This window comes from Chiloscyllium plagiosum, chromosome 5, assembly GCF_004010195.1.
Source record: "Chiloscyllium plagiosum isolate BGI_BamShark_2017 chromosome 5, ASM401019v2, whole genome shotgun sequence".
In the NCBI taxonomy this organism is placed as follows: domain Eukaryota; kingdom Metazoa; phylum Chordata; class Chondrichthyes; order Orectolobiformes; family Hemiscylliidae; genus Chiloscyllium; species Chiloscyllium plagiosum.
The window spans coordinates 35,944,266-35,962,019 of record NC_057714.1 but is presented as its reverse complement, the minus strand read 5'-3'; the positions used below and the strand labels follow the sequence as shown (position 1 = coordinate 35,962,019).

General features: G+C 39.9%; 1 protein-coding gene across 3 annotated transcripts in view; it reads right to left on the bottom strand.

The window, feature by feature from the left end:
- vwdel (von Willebrand factor D and EGF domains-like) overlaps window positions 1–17,754 on the bottom strand; it is a 207,413-nt gene that overhangs the window by 105,668 nt on the left and 83,991 nt on the right. For 2 of the 3 annotated variants that reach the window (XM_043689848.1, XM_043689850.1), the window contains exons 5-6: window positions 16,265–16,500; window positions 8,039–8,128 (exon numbers count right to left, since the gene is read on the bottom strand). In XM_043689848.1, the coding sequence (XP_043545783.1) occupies window positions 8,039–8,128; window positions 16,265–16,500 (326 nt within the window). The remainder of the gene's footprint in view (window positions 1–8,038; window positions 8,129–16,264; window positions 16,501–17,754) is intronic. The other variant, XM_043689849.1, reaches the window with a different exon arrangement.

Here is a 17,754-nt window from a genome sequence, read left to right as displayed (position 1 = left end):
AATCAAGGAAGTGGAAGAAGTTGTGGGGGAAGTGGGTTTTCTTAGGGATGGGGTGGGGAATCAATACTGAGTCGGGGTTCACAGAAGTCTAGGAGAAATAGGCCCATATAGACCCTGGTGATTGCTCCACCATCTTAGTTCATAGCCAATTAATTACCTCAATGCCATATTCCTGCATGATACCCACTTCCCTTAAATGTCATTGGAAATCAGAAATACATGAAACACTGTCTTCAGCATTTAAAAAAAAGAAACTCTGGCGGGATTTTGGTGTGCCCTGCTGACCAGCATTTATTGCATATCCCTAATTGTCCAGAAAACGATGGTTACGAGCATCTTCCTTAAATTGCTGCAGTCTTTGGGAAGAGGTGCTATTCGGAAGGGAGTTCCAGAATATGACCCAGTGACAGAAGGAATGACAATACATCTGCAATCAGGATTGTGTGGCTTGAAGTAGAACTTGCAGATGTTGATGTTGCCATGTTTCTGCTATCTTTGTCCTTTTCGGTGGCAGAAGTTACAAGTTTAGAAGGCTCTGTTAAAAACAGTCTTGATGAGAACTGGCTCTTGTAGATGGTACAAAATTGTTGCCACTAACTTTTGGTGGTGAAGAGAGTGAATGTTCTAAGTGGTGGATGTGGTACTGATCAAACAATTTGCTTTGTCCTGTGCAGTGACTAAGAGAAAGTAAGGACTGCAGATGTTGGAGAGTCAGAGTCAAAAGGTGTGGCGCTGGGAAGGCACAGCAGGTCAAGCAGCAGCTGAGAAGCAGGAGAGTCGATGTTTTGGGCATAAGTTCTTCATCAGGAATTTGTCCACTCACTCAACTTGTCTAAATTGCCTTAAAAGCTGTTTGCATCTTCCTCAATACCATCTAGTTCTGTCTCATTTGCAAACTTGTAAGTATTACATTTGACTCCCTCGTTCAAATCATGGATACATATTGTGAATAGCTGTGGCCCAAGCACTGATGCTTACAGTACTCTGTCACCGCCATCCACACCAAAAATCACTTATTTATTCCAATTGTTTGTTTCCTGTCTGCTTACCAATTTTCAATCATTACACCAAAACATTACCACCAATTTCATGTGCTTTAATTTTACACAATAACCTCTTTTATATGCGATTTTTATGAGAGTGAGACTTCTCCTGAGTGAGACAGGGGCCAAGTGAGTATATCTGGGACTTGGTTCAGAATGGGAATTTGGTGCACAGAGTAAAAAATAGGCGCTTGAAGTAAAGTCTCTATGCTTTACACTACACCACAGATCTCTCTGCAGGTAAGTCACTTGATCTGTACCATTTTGTTCAACTCGTAGGGTGGATGCAACATCCTTGTAAACCTTTTCTGAACCCTTGCAAGTTTCACAACATCCTTCCAGAACTGCACACAATATTCCAAAAGTGGCCTAACCAACATTCTGTACAACTACAACATGACCTCCCAATTCCTATACTTAATACTCTGACCAATAAAGGAAAGCATACCAAACATCTTCTTCACGATCCTATCTACCTGCGACTCTACTTTCAAGCAGTAATGAATCTGCACTCCAAGATCTCTTTGTTCAGCAACGCTCCTTTGGACCTTAACATTAAGTGTATACATCCTGCTAGATTTGCTTTGCCAAAATACAGCACCTCGCTTTTATCTAAATTAAATTCTATCTGTCACTCCTCAGCCCATTGGCCCATCTCATCAAGATCCTGTTGTAGTCTGAGAAAACCTTCTTCACTGTCCACAACACCTCCAATTTTGGTGTCATCTGCAAACTTACTAACTATATCTCCAATGTTCACATCCAAATCATTTATATAAATGATGAAAAGTAGTGGACCCAGCACTGATCCTCGTGGCACTATACTGGTCACAAGCCCCCAGTCTGAAAAACAACCCTCCATCACCTGCCTTCTACCTTTGTGCCAGTTCTGTATCCAAATGGCTAGTTCTCCTTGTATTCCATGAGATCTGACCTTGCCAACCAGTGTCCCATGGGGAACCTTGTCAAATGCCTTACTGAAGTCTCTATAGATCATGTCACCGTTCTGTCATCATCAATCCTCTTTATTAATTATTCAAAAAAACTTAAGTTCATGAGACATGATTGCCCACACACAAAGCCATGTTGACTATCCCTAATCAATCCTTGCCCTTCAAAATACATGTACATCCTGTCCCTCAGGATTCCCTCCAACAACTTGCCCAACACTAACGTCAGGCTCACTGGTCCATAGTTCCCTGGCTTGTCCCTACCACCTTCATTAAATAGTGGTACCATGTTAGCCAACTTCCAGTCTTCTGGCGGCTCACTTGTGACTATCAATAATATAAATATCTCAGCAAGGGGCGCAGCAATCACTTCCCTAGCTTCCCACAGAGTTCTAGGGTACACCTGATCAGGTCCTAGGGATTTATCCACTTTATGCATTTCAAGACATCCAGCACCTTCTCCTCTGTAAGATGGACATTTTTTCTTCAAGATGTCACCTTCTATTTCCTCACATTCTATATCTTGCATTTCCTTCTCTTGATGCAAAATACTCATTAAGTCTCACCCCATCTCCTGCGACTCCATAAAAGGCCACCTTGCTGATCTTTGAGGGGCCCTATTCTCTCCCTAGTTACCCTTTTGTCCTTAATGTATTTGTAAAAACCTTTTGGGTTCTCCTTAGCTTTGGCAAATAGAGTTATCTCATGTCCCCTTTTTGCCCTCCTGATTTTCCTCTTAAGTAAACTCCTACTGCCTTTATACTCCTCTTAGGATTCACTCCATTTCTCCTTTCCATACCTGACATATGCTTCCTTCTTTCCAACCAAAATCTTAATTTCTCCAGTCATCCAGCATTCCTGACACCTACCAGCCTTTCCTTTCACCCTAACAGGAATATAGTGTCTCATTTCTGAATGAGACAGGAATAGTGTCTCCCATCTTCCAGCCCTCCCTTTATCTGCAAACATCTGCTTCCATAAGACCATAAGACATAGGAGTGGAAGTAAGGCCATTCAGTAAGGCCATCAAGTCCACTCCGCCATTTAATCATGGCTGATGGGCATTTCAACTCCACTTACCACCAGCATTCTCCCTGTAGCCCTTAATTCCTTGTGACATCAAGAATTTATCAATCTCGGCCTTGAAGCCATTTAGCGTCGCAGCCTCCACTACACTCCGCGGCAATGAATTCCACAGGCCCACCACTCTCTGGCTGAAGAAATGTCTCCATATTTCTGTTCTGAATTGACCCCCTCTAATTCTAAGGCTGTGCCCACGGGTCCTAGTCTCCTCGCCTAACAGAAACAATTTCTTAGCGTCCACCCTTTCCAAGCCATGTATTATCTTGTAAGTTTCTATTCGATCTCCCCTTAACCTTCTAAACTCCAATGAATCCAATCAATTTTTGAAAGTTCTTGTGTCATACCATTAAAATTAGCCTTCCTCCAATTTAGAACTTCAACTTTGAGGTCTGGTCTATCCTTTTCCATCACTATTTTAAAACTAATAGAATTGTGTTCGCTGGCCCCAAAGTGCTCCCCAACTGACAACTCAGTCACCTGCCCTGCCTTATTTCCCAAGAGTAGGCCACGTTTTGCACCTTCTCTAATAGGTACATCTACAAACTGAATCAGAAATTTTTCTTGTACACACTTAACAAGTTTCTCTCCATCTAAAGCATTAACACTATGGCAGTCCCAGCATACGTTTAGAAAATCCCTTACCATAACCACCCTATTATTCTTACAGATAACTGAAATCTGCTTACAAATTTCTTTCTCAATTTTCTGTTGACAATTAGGGGGTCTATAATACAATCCCAATAATGTGATAATCCCTTTCTTATTTCTCAGTTCCACCCAAATAACTTCCCTGGCTGCATTTCTGGGAATAGCTTCCTTATATACAGCTGTAATGCTATCCCTTATCAAAAAGGCCGCTTCCCCTCCTCTCTTGCCTCCCTTTCTGTTCTTCCTGTAACATTTGTATCCTGGAACATTAAGCTGTGAGTCCTGTCCATGCCTGAACCATGTTTCTGTGATTGCTATGATATCCTAGTTCCATGTTTTTAACCATGCCGGGAGTTCATCTGCCTTCTCTGTTAAGATTAGAATGGTGCTGGAAAAGCACGCAGGTCAGGCAACATCCGAGGAGCAGGAAAATTGACGTTTCGGGCAGGAGCCTTTCATCAGGAATATGGCTGGAAGCCTCAGAGATAAATGGGAGGGGTTGGGGCTGGGACGAAGGTAGTTGAGATTGCAATAGGTGGATGGAGGAAAGGGTAAAGGTGAAAGGTCGGAGAGGAGGGTGGAGTGGATAGGAGAGAAGGAAGGTTGGCAGATAGGACAGGTCATGAGGATGGTGCTGAGCTGGAAGGTTGGGACTGGGGTAAGGTGGGGGAGGGGAAATGAGAAAATTAGTGAAGTCTACATTGTTGCCCTGGGGTTGAAGGGTTCCGAGGAGGAAGATGAGGCGTTCTTCCTCCAAGCGTCGGGTGGTAAGGGAGTAGCGGTGGAGGAGAGTGGGAGTGGGAGTTGAAATGTCCAGCCACTGGGCCGTGGGGTGTCCCAGAGATGTTCCCTAAAGCACTCTGCAAGAAGGCGTCTAGTCTCCCCAATGTAAAGGAGACTGCATCGGGAGCAATGGATACAATAAATGACATTGGTGGATATGCAGGTGAAAAGTTGATGATGTGGAAGGCTCCTTTGTGGCCTTGGATGGAGGTAAGAGGGGAGGTGTGGGCACAAGTTTTGCAATTCCTGCAGTGGCAGGGGAAGGCACCAGGAAGGGAGGGTGGGTTGTTCGGGGGTGTGGACCTGACCAGGTAGTCACCGAGGGATTCCTGCTCCTCAGATGCTGCCTAACCTGCTGTGCTTTTCCAGTACCACTCTAATCTTGACTCTGATCTCCAGCATCTGCAGTCCTCACTTTTGCCTTCCCTGTTAGGCCTCTTATACTCTGCCAGTATATTAGTCCCCTTCCAATTCAGGTGCAGTCCATCCTTCTTGAACAGGTCATGTCAACCCTAGAAGAGATTCCAATGATCTAAAAATGTGAATCCTTCTCCCATACACCAGCTCCTCAGCCATGCATTCATCTGCTCTATCCTCCTATTCCTACCCTTACGAGCTTGAGGCACCGGGGGTTAACCAGATATCACTACCATCGAAGACCTCCTTTTTAAATTCTTGTCTAACTCTCTATAATCTCCCTTCAGAATCTTATCCTTTTCCCTTCCTGTGTCATTGGCTCCAATGTGTACAATGACTTCCTGCTAGTCCCTCTCCCCCTTGAGGACATTCTGCATTCTCTCTGAGGCATCCTTGATGCTGGCACCATGGAGGCAACACACTATTCTGATTTTTCGCTGCTGGCCACAGAACCGTCTGTCTGTGCCTCTGACTAGAGTCCCCTAACATAATCGATCTCTTGGAAGCCGACATACCCCTCATTACATTAGAGCCTGTCTTGATACCAGAAACTTGACTGTTCATGCTACATTCCCCTGAGAATCCATCACCGCCTACAATTTCCAAAACAGCATAATTGTTTGAAATGGGGATAGCCACAGAAGACTCCAGCACTACCTGCCTACCTCTCTTACCTTTCCTGGAGTTAACTCATCTATGTGACGATATCTGTGACTTTTCTCCCTTCTTATAACTGCCATTCATCCCTCTTGTTCTTGTAAATTCCTCATTATCTCTAACTGTCGCTCCAACCGATCCATTTGATCTGATGGGATTCGCAACCAATGACATTTATTGCAAATATAATCCTTTTGAAACTCTCACATCCAACAAGAGGAGCATATCACTCTACTAAGGGCCATTTTTGCTCCTTCCAATTCAGACTCAGAATAGCACCATCTTATTGATCTACAAAACACTCTCCAAGCTAATTTAATACTAATGGCTTATATTTTTAAAGATTAATTAAGATACATATCTCAATAAAACACATTATCAAGAAAGAACCCATTCTACTCACCATTGGGGATTTACAGCATGGCTGTACTTAAAATTATTCACTTACCTGTTTCTGTGCTGTGACCTTTCCCAAACAGGCTCCTCTAAGGTCAATTGTGAATTTTGCTGTTTGTTAAGTTTCCCTAGATGCACTCTGATGTCCAGCAATACATGAATTCAAACAGCAAAGGCAGTAACTGCTGTGTCAGTTAACAGTGTGAGTTTCTTTCTCTCTCTCTCTCTCCTTCACTGACTATTTGCTGCCTATTGTCTGTCCTTCTCCCTTTTAAAAGGGCCATTGTTTTGACTTTTTCTTTCTCCAAAGTTCCAAAACAATGCAACAGCAATTGCTGCTCCTGGAATTTGAGGAAATAACCTAAAATACCTCAAAAAAGGAGCAGCTGTTACAGCCATAAATTTTTCCCATCCTCCATCTTGGATTACCCTGAACCCATGACCATGTTATACTGCCCATATTGTCCAGGGATGTGCATGCTAGGTGGATTAGCCATGGGAAATGCAGGGTTACAGGGACGGATGAGTGGGCGGGGAGGTCTGGGTGGATGCTCTTCTTGAGGTCGGTGAGGATTTGATGGACTTAATAGCCTGCTTCCACTCTATAGAGATTCTATGAAGTTTTTCGGTTCCATCATATTTGCATTTTTTGGGTAGGTTCTTCCGTGAAGACAGACACAAAGTAATTGTTTAATTTTTGTCATTTCCTGATTCTCCATTACAAATTTCCCTATCATTAATTGTAATGTACCCATATTTGTTATTACTAATCTTCCTTCTCACAAACCTATTGAAGAGCTTATAGTCCATCTTTATGCTTGTCACCATTTTGCATTCATATTCTTTTTCTTCTTTATCAATTTTTTTTGGTCATTCTTTGCTAAATTCTAAATTGTTCCCTGTCTCAACCTTATCAGCCATTTACTTTGATTTGATTCAACCATAAACTTCTGTTAGCCAATTTTCATTCATCTTTCCTATTGAAATTTGGCATCTCAGAGGCATGTATATTTATTGAAGACAACGTGCTAAGTTTTCCTACTTTTTGGCAATGTATTTTTTTGGCGCCAGTCATGGTGGGTAATTCAACACAGTCCATGTTGATGTTTTTCACATAAGCTTCCATTCTCCATCATGTTAATTATTCAACTGACCTCTCTGCCACCCATCTACTGAATTCACGTGGCAGGAGAGTTCAACATTCAAGGGAGCTACATTTCTGTTCATTAACATTTTTCTCTTCACATACTTCTCTTCACAGAGGTTTTTCGAATAAGTTTGCATGTTCTCAGCAAGCTTACTCTTGTGCTCTACTTCCCCCCTCTCTTTAATCAATTCCTGAGATTTCAGTAAAGAAATACAAAACTGCTCCCAATTGTCAGTTCCACTGCCTTTTTTAAACCAGGTGTGTGCCCTTTCCTTTGATCTAACACCATCCCTAATTTCCCTTGTTAGCCATATTGGACCACCTTTCCCACTGTATGTTTGTACCAAACAGGAATAAAAAAATTGTTGCAGTTCATCTGTGCACACTTTAAATGTTTGTCATTGCTTATCCACTATCATGCCTTTAAGTAACACTCCCCAATTTGTGTGTCACAGAAATTAGATCCTGAGACCACTAGATCATCTATGCACAGGGGCGTAGAAATTTAAAATCTTTTCCAAATGGGATTTCAGCAAAAATACTTGAGAGTGATGCAACTAATCCATAAAATTCACAATCGTCATGGTTTCACAGACCCTCAGGATATTCAAGATTTAGTCTCGATTTTTTAATCTCCAGAAAATTTATTCCGTCCGCACCTTGAAATTGCACTTTAATCCATCCAAATTCTTTAATATGTTTTGAAATCCACACAATGGGGTAGCTTTATTTGTTTTATATCTTGGCAGTTTTCATTGCATTTGTATACTGCCAAAAATATTTGAATAATCTATTGCCACGCCACAGCATGTTTCTTTCATATCAAATTCATAATGTCTGACAATGCTTGTCGAAAAAGAGCTGAGTTAACTGAAGGCTTATTATTACTGGACATTAATATAATTTCTTCATACCTTAACACCAGCAAAAAATTCTTTGCTTTCAGCAGAAGGTCCTTGAATATCTGGACTATCCAAGTAGAAACTTAAACACCTGCAGTAAATCTGCAAATTTAAGAACAGATATCACATGATAATAGAATACACGGGTAAACTAAAATTAAAAATGGGAGGAAAATATCTTTTTTCATTATTTTATGAATATCTAAGCAACTGAAGAAAACTGACAATTCCATCAATCAACTGGGGCAAGAGTTTTCACTTTTAACGTACAAATCAGAAAAGATTAATTTGTGGCTCAAATTTCTGCAGACACTCATTTGCATAATCACAATTCACCAATTGGATGGGAAGTACCAGAATGTAATAGTGTCCTTTGTAACCTTTGCATTAGAAGTATTCCTTCATGTATTTGTAAGTGGTAATCTGGGGCCATTTTATTGAAATAGGTTATTAATTTATTTTCAAAAAGATGTTCAGTCCTCCACTTGTATTTAACCTTAATTAAAACCACTGAAAATCACTAAAAAGAGGAATCATTTAATAGTTTCACTGACATACACTAGACAGTTCTTAGTAAGTTAAGTACTTGTTTGTATTCGAAACCTTCCAATGTCTATGTATTCAAAAACAGGCATATTGTAACATTGCTACAACAGTACAAGCAGTCAAATGTCTCAATTCCAATCTGGGAGATTGACCAGCAAACTGGAAAATAAATCAGTGGAAAAGCTCGCCATAAACTCTCATAAAAGTTGCTTGGGCCACAACTTATAAAATATTTAAAATTCCCCAATCTTTATACTTTGTTTTGCCAAATCCACTCAGTAAGTGCCGCTATTATTCGTAAAAATAAGCAGAAATTATACCCCTAGTGTTTAATAGAGGAAAACTATTAAATTCCAGACCTTTGAAATAATGTCCAAGTAGATGCCTCTGTGAGGCTGATGTTCAGTTGAGAAATATTGTAAAACAGGTATTGTGGCATTATAGTTATGATACTAATAAAAAAACCTGAGATCTGACTGATTGATCCAAGAGACATGCATTCAAATTTGACCATATCAACTCAGAAATTTAAATTCAATTAAAATGATAAATTGCTCAGTTAATAAAACTGAATAAAAAGCTAATATCAATGACGCTGACTAGAAAACTATTGGATTGTTGTAAAGTGTGTTAAACTCATCAATGTCCTTTCAGGCAGACCGAAAAGTGAGGCATCAGCCTGGTGAAGCCACAGCACAGGGCTACATGTACATTAAACTGTGGAAGCTGCATGCTACAAAGCGAAATAATCCCACAACTAATTCCACAGATCAAAGTTCTGCGATCCTTTGCCACATCCACACTAATGAACTAATAAATGTGTAACAAAAGAAGCAAGCTTAACAAACTTCTCCAACTTCAATAATCATAGAACCCAACACTACCTAAGCGTAATGACAAGATTGAAACATTTGCAATCATCTACAGTCAGAAGTGCAACAATTATCTCAGCTACCTCCTGAGGTCACATCATCACAGAAGACATTCTTTAGTTAGTATGATTCACTCCACGTAATATCACAGAGCAGCTTAACGTCCTGGCTACAGCAAAATCTTTTGGACAACATCCCAGCCACAGAACTGGCCATGCTATTCCAGTACAGCATAATACTGGTATCAACATGAAAAACTTCCCAGCTATGTCCCACCTACAAACAGTAGGACACATCCAATCTAGACAATTATTCCTCCATCATTCCACTCTCAATCATCAAAGTGATGTCACCAGTACTATCAAGTATTGGTCAATCTTCAATAACCTTCTGCCCACCAAAACAAAACATGTGGCTCTTTACCTTATAGTTCACACGTCAGACATTCCAAAAGGGTAGGTTAGAGTGATTACACTTTGCATCAGTTGACGGATTCGAACATAAAGAAATCCAAATAAAATCAAAGTCAGGGGGATATGGAAGAAATCTCTCCTTGAGGTCGTGATATATTAAATACAATGAATGATTATTATGGTAGCTCAATCACAATCTCAGGGCTGATGCTTTTTAATCAACCTAATTAGAGATATTATCACACATCTTTGAAGCAGGTGGGACTTTAACTCAGGTCTACTAACTCAGAGGTGGGGGCACTACCACTATATCACAAGAGAACAATTTCTCAGGACAATGTCCTAGATATAATAATTTTCAACTCTTCATCAAAAATTTTCGAATATCATAAGGTCGGATGTGGAATGTTTACTGATGGTTGCATACTGTTTAGTTCCATTTGTAGTACCTCAGATAATGAAGTTGATAATAACTGCAGCAAGATATGGATAATATTCAGGCTTGGGCTAATAAACAGAAATTAATATTAATGCCACACAAGGGCCAGGTAATCACTATTTCTGACAGGAGTGATTCTAATCACCTTCCCTTGACAGTCAATGCAACACCATTGCTGAATTTCCTATCAAAATTGATTGATAGATTGATTTATTGTTGTCACATGTACCGAAATACTGTGAAAAAAGTATTGTTTTGCATGCTACACAGGCAGATTGCTTCCGGGTAGCAGAACAGAGTCCAGAATAGAGAGTTACAATGGCATAGACAGTGCAGAGAAAGATCAGAATTAACATTTCAGAGGTACATTCAAAAATCTGATAACTGCAGGAAAGAAATTGGTCTTTAATCTGTTCATATGTGTTTTCAAACTTTTATATCTTCTGCGCGAAAGAAGAATGTGTAACTGGGTGGGAGGGGTTTGAATTATGTTGGTTGCTTTCCCAAGACAGTGGGAAGTACAGGTGGAGTCAATGGATCAAAGTCTTGTTTGCGTGAAGGACTGGACTGTGTTCACAACTCTCTGTTGTGATCTTGGGAAGAGTCGTTGCCATAGTATGTTCTGATGCATCCAAATTGGATGCTTTCTATGGTGTATCTGTGAAAAATTGTTAAGAGTCCTTCTGGATATGTCGAATTTCCTTAGCTTCCTGATGAAGTAGCGATGTTGTTGTGTTTTCTTGTCCATCGCATTGACATGAGTGGGCCAGGACAGAATGTTGATGATGATCACTCCCAGTAACCTGATGCTCTCGACATCTCCACCTCAGCACCATTGATACATACAGGGGCATGTCCTCCACTCTGCTTCCTGAAATCAATGATCAGCTTCCTTCATTTTGCTGATGTTGAGAGAGGGATTGGTGTCTTTATACCATACTACTCAGCACACAATCTCTTTCCTGTATTCTGCCCCATTGTTGTTTGAGATCCAACCTACAACAGTGATATTGTCAATAAACCTGTAAATGGAGGTGCGGCAGAATTTGGCCATACAATCTTGAATGTATAAGGAGTATAGTACAGGGCTGAGTATGCAGCCTTACGGGGCACCAATATTGAGGATTGTGGTGGAGGTAGTGTTGTTGTCTATGCTTACTGATTGCTGTCTATCAGTCAGGAAGTTGAGGATCCAGTTACAGAAGGGGAAGTAGAGACCTAGGTCACAGAGTTGAAAGATGATTTTTTTTTGGAATTATCATGTTGAAGGTGGAACTATAGTTAATAAGTAGGAGCCTGACATTGGAGTCCTTGCTATTCAGATGTTCCAGGGAGGAGTGTAGGGCCAGGGAGATTCTGTTTGCTTTGGCCTATTGTTTTGTGTGCTGTACAGCCAGATTGTACCATGCAAAGTGCTTCAGGGTAGCAGGACAGAGTGCAGAATACAGTGTTACAACGGCAGAGAATGGATCTCCTGATTCATCCCTGGTTTCCAGTTGGAGAACATTCAGATTAACTTCTTCGGTATGCAGTCTTCTATACACTTACTAATGTAGTAGCATACTCATTTAGGTTGGCCGCTGAATTCTTGAAAATGGACCAGCCCACTGACTCTAAGCAGTTCTGTAGCAACCCTTCCAATGCCTCAGCAACCATTCGTCTACATGAAACTATTTTCCGTACTGGCCAATAAACCAACGTAATATAGCAATATAAATATTACACCTTCAAAAATTGATCAGAGGCTGGATATTCTGCCAAAAGTAACTTATGTCCTTACTTCCACAGATTTTCTAAGATCCACAAAGCACAATTCATGTCTGTACGAAATATACATTCTCAAAGCAACGAGAAAGAACAAATAGATGGTCACCTCACTCATGATGTTCACAGTCCAGAAACACTTTTTTTTTCAAAAATAAACTAGATCTGGGTTGAACATAACATATTAATGCCTAAAACATATAACAGAAACAATTGGATGCTCTGTTTCCTTTCAAGCCTCACAGCAACCCAAACTCCAGTCACCCTAAATTACCATGCATCTGGATTGTGCAAAAGAATTGAATGTGTTCACACACAACCAACTGACCCACACATCCCAAATAAAAAGAGAGGGAAGACTGAAGTTGAATTTTTTAGGTTACAATATAAATCAAGCAACAGTAAATTAGCAATTTATTTTTCACCCTATGCAATTTTATTTTCTAGGGACTTAACGAGAAAGAATTTGGACAGGGTATAAAATGGGTCACTGATTAACTTTTGTACTCTTCGCATTATCACTAAAGTCTAATTTCTGTTATCTTATGAGAGAACATATTGGTTTACTGAAGTACCATTAAACCTTGGCAATTTCCACTGTCATACTTCTTACTTTATTGTACTAAGAATCTGGAGACAGTTACAAAACAGGAACTTTGCCAGTCTGCAAAACAGACTACTGTAAATTTGTTTGCGTATATGAGCACCAAATTCTGCATATTGAAGACTTTGGATGGGAGATATCTGTTTTGTAAATCCCCATATTTTCTGAATATATTTAGCAAGTCTTTTTTTCCCCAATCTTCTGTTTTTGTTTTATATTTCTTCTTCCAATCACAATTCAATTGTGATATGAAACTAGATTTCAAAATTCCAAGTTACTTACTGGAAAGTTACTCATGAAACATCAACATATGAACAAGGAATGAGTGTAGACTCTTAGTCCTTTGACCCTTCTCCACCATTCAATAAGATCGTGGCTGATTAGATTTTAACTTCAACTCTACATCCTGCATATCCCCATTAATTTTTCATCCCTTTGGTAATCAGGAATCTTGCTACCTCCATGTAAAAATATTTACAGCTTTTACATCCACTTCCTTTTGAAAAGGGAACTCCAAAGACTCTCAATCCTCTGAAAAAAAGTTTCCTCATCTTTGTCATAAATGAGCGAGCCCTTAATTTTTAACCATGATGCCTTGTTCTAGATTCTCTCAGAAAAGGAAACATCCTTTCAACATTAATCTGCGCAAGTCCCTTCAGGATATTCTAAGCCACCTCTGACTCAAACTCCAGGAAATACAGGCCTAGCCTATCTAGTATGTTTCTTCATAAAGCAGTGTGCTCATTACTGGTATTCATCTAGTAAACCTTCTCTGAACATCTTCCAATCTTTCTGTAGGCACAGTGACCAGTACTGTACACATTTTCACTGTGTGCCCCGTATAACTAAAGCATAAATCTCCCTTGAATTTAATTCCCTCACAATTAAACTTAACATGTTATTCACTTTCTGATTTCTTGCTTTAACTACATACTAACTCTCAGCGATTCATACAGTTGAATAACATGGCCTTAAGTGGGACATTTAAGTTCTAATATCCGGAATACGGTGGCTCATGTTGCAAAAAGAAGTGTGATTTCCTCATGAAGTTATATTTGAAAGATTCTCCATCAAGATATCACTGATAAGAGTTTCAAAGAAGGTAAATAGATTTCTTTTGTCTGCTCAAGGTTAGAAATTCTATTTTGGAGAATTTATGCAGAAACCCTACTACTTTTGTGCAGGACTGGTTAACAATATAGAATTTCTAATCCCGGTCAGAAAATCTGGGTCAATTTCTCTTCGATTTCCTCCCTTGGTGTATAGAGCTCAATACATTTGTTTCCCATTCTTAGACACTTGTAGGAGTGGATGCTGCTATGATGCTGTTATAACTGGACGAGTCAGATTCCAAACAGAAATCTGGATTTGATAGATCATTCTTCTTCAACAAGGTGGGTTTTTTTTTTTTACTGATACACAAGCATGCAACACAAAATAAAAACGTTTGCTGATGAAAAGATTATCTCAGTGCCTCAATGTGCTAACCTGATATTTTTATTTAAAACTTGCTCTGAATAATGCAACCTGAGAGTACGTGTTGAGTCCTCAATCTGTAAGTGCAGATCAAATGCAATTGAATTGTTCAATTAATTCATGACTGTTGGCAAAAAAAACCTTTCCAGTTGGAACCACTTACTGGCAAATTCATTACTGTATGATTCTTCCTTTACCCTCTAAAAGCTACTTTTGTTTTCCTTTCCTAAGCCTCCAATGGTGTGCACATTTCCCTGATCAATACACCATTAAATCTCAGTAATTTGGAACATCAGCAAATAAACCTAAATGTAAATCCTCAAACAGATTTGATTAGCAAGGTGAGCTGATCTCAAATAAATAAAGCTATTAAAGTAGACCAGCAGGTTTGATAAATGCCACAAGGCTGGATTCCCTTGACTATTCCAACAGACTCCTATTGTAAATGCATTAAGAACTTGGCAAACAGCTTGGAAAACAGCCAAGGCCTGGCTCCCAACCTTCGTGAGTTGGCAGCATCTGTGGAGAGAAAGCAGGGTTAACATTTTGAACAGTTCTGAATGGTCAATGGACCTGAAATATTAATTCTGCTTTCTCTCCACAGACACTGTCAGAACTGCTGAGTTTTTTTCCAGCAATTTCTGTTTATAATTTCAGCATTGGTAGTTTTTAAGTTTTTTGTTTAGTTGCGAATTCCTGCTGAGTCTTCTGATGCAGCTATTTCCTGTCTCTTAAAAGGCCACAAATGTTAACTAAAACCAGTGGAAGGGCAGAGGGGTAAAGAACTGTGTGTGAAACCAAAGGTTGAAGATACAATGAAATACTGTCAAGAATGAGAAAGATGGGCTTCACCCACTGGTTGTGAGGGATGTAGTCCAGGCCCAAAAAATGAATGATTCTAAGAAGGATATGTATTGAATGGTGGTGTCAGGCATTAATGATCTAAGGGTATTCTGACTAAGTTTGCAGATGATACAAAGATAGGTGGAGCAGCAGGTAGTATTGAGGAGGCACGAGGCTGCAGAAAGATCTAGACAGGTTAGGATACTGGGCAAAGATGAAATATAATGTGGGAAAGTGTGAGGTCATGCACTTTAGTAGGAAGAGTAGAGGCATGGACTATTTTCTAAATGGGGAGAAAATTCAGAAATCTGAAATGCAAAGGGACTTGGGAGTTCTAGTCCAGGTTTCTCAATGCAAACCTGCAGGTTGAGTCAGTAGTTGTGAAGGCAAATACAATGTTGGTATTCATCTCGAAAGGACGAGAATATAAAAGCAGGAATGTACTTCTGAGGCATTAAAAGGCTGTGGTCAGACCCCTGTTAGAGTATTGTGAGCAATCCTCAGGAAGGATGTATTGGCCTGGAGTGGGTCCAGAGTAGGTTCATGAGAATGATCACAGGAATGAAAGGCTTAACATATCAGTAATGTTGAGGACTCTGGGACTATGCCCGATGGAGTTCAGAAGGACAAGGGGGAATCTAATTGAAACATACAGAATACTGAATGGCCTGAACAGAGTGGATGTTGAGATGTTTCCGCTGGCAGGAGAAACGAGGACCCGAGAGCACAGCCTTAGAGTAAAGGGAAGACTCTTTAGAATGGAGATAAAGGGCAAATTCCTTTCGCCAGAGAGTGGCGAATTTGTGGAATTCATTGCCACAGAAGGCTGTGGAGGCCAGGTGACTGAGTATATTAAAACAGAAATAGATAAATTCTTGATTGCAAAGGGGATTAAAGGTTACAGGGAGAAAGCTGGAAAATGGGGTTGAAAAACCTATCAGCTATGATTGAATGGTGGACCAGACTCGATGGCCTGAATGACCTAATTATTTGCTCCTATGTCTTTGGTCTTATGGAATTCCAATCTATCAAATAGTGTGAGGCAGGATACATTTACTTCGGATGTACGAACAGTGAGATGGATACCTGCTAGACCCTCGAAATTGAGAAGGCTTCCCAGTGACCCAGCAAATTCCAGCAGGATGTCAGCATGATCCTGATCTAACTACTGTGCCTTTTCAGGGCTTCAATTTCACACAAACAAAAACAGCAATGGCTTCAAACTATGATTTTTGTGAATGCATGCATTGATGTAAATATATTTAAAAAGAGGTAACATACCCGGTCTCCAAGTCTGAGATTTACTCCATCCAGTTCAATAAAAGAAAACATCTGGACTGTTGTCTCCTGACGCAGTTCTTCTTTGGTTCCATCAGGTGACAGTCGGAACCACGTGATAATAAATCCCAGAGAGCTGTTTGTTACTGGATTCTCAAAGGAACACTTCAGATAAATACTGCCATTATCTAATTCAGCCACAACTTCAAGATCAACTGGAGGTGGAGGATATTTAGCTGCTAAGTAAAGCATAAAACATTGTCATAAAACTTAATATTCTTAGATTAACTGAGTAACTTTCAATTAATACACAATATGGAGATACTATTCCAACTTCTCAGGTCTTTTCATTGCATGATCATTGTAAAAGTCAAATATAGGACATATGCATTAAGGGTTTTTTTTGTATAACTAATTGTTTTTCTAAAATGTCCTCTTTTCTACTGTTCTCATAGCTTTGACTCTGCTTTTAAGTATGGTTCTATGTGCATCAGCTGCATTCAAGTAAGAGGGCCATAAATATCATGATGGCATTGTGATCAAGTATCATCCCACTTGTAATTACATACATTCACATTCAGCAAGAGTGACCTCACAAATATCAGACATGGGAACACAGTATGATTCTCCCCATCTGTAACCCAGAAATGTTAGATTTAATTTTGGTGTCAATGGCAGCAATAAGCATCTGAACTTCAGAAATCAGTCATGTACCTTCTCAATCCCCAATCTATGCTCGGTTTGTTGAGCTACCTATGGTTTGCTTTACAATTAGCCTCAATGTCTCTGGTAAGGGACACAGGTAAGGCTGTATACTGGAAATCTATAGATATGGATATTGTACCAATCATGATCCAACAGCTCATAACACTGACTGCTCCAAGACATTCATGAAAAAAGAGGTTTGTGAGCAAGTATGCTTGGCAGCTGCTCTCTGTGGAATCATAAGCAGTCAAAAAGGATTAGGAGTACAGAGAAAAGGAGACAACTAGTTAAAAGCAAACAGTGATAATAAATATTGAAGAATTACAAAGGATCTGAAAAGTTAATTATAACTTTTATCTCAGGGGAGCATTAGGTGATAGCAAATCAGCTATTGAATTTACATCTCTTCTAGAGTCATAGAGATGTACAGAATGGAAACAGACCTCTGCTGACTAGATATCCTAAATAAAGATACGAATGCTACAGGAAGGATAGAAAGGGAGGCAAGAGAGGAGGGGGAGTGGCATTTTTGATAAGGGATAGCATTACAGCTGTGCTGAGGGAGGATATTCCCAGAAATACATCCAGGGAAGTTTTGGGTGGAACTGAGAAATAAGAAAGGGATGATCACCTCATTGGGATTGTATTATAGACCCCCAATAGTCAGAAGGAAATTGAGAAACAAACTTGTAAGGAGACCTCAGGAGAAAATGCTGGAAAATCTCAGCAGGTCTGGCAGCATCTGTAAGGACTCTAACTGACCCTTTGTCAAAGCTTTGACAAAGGGT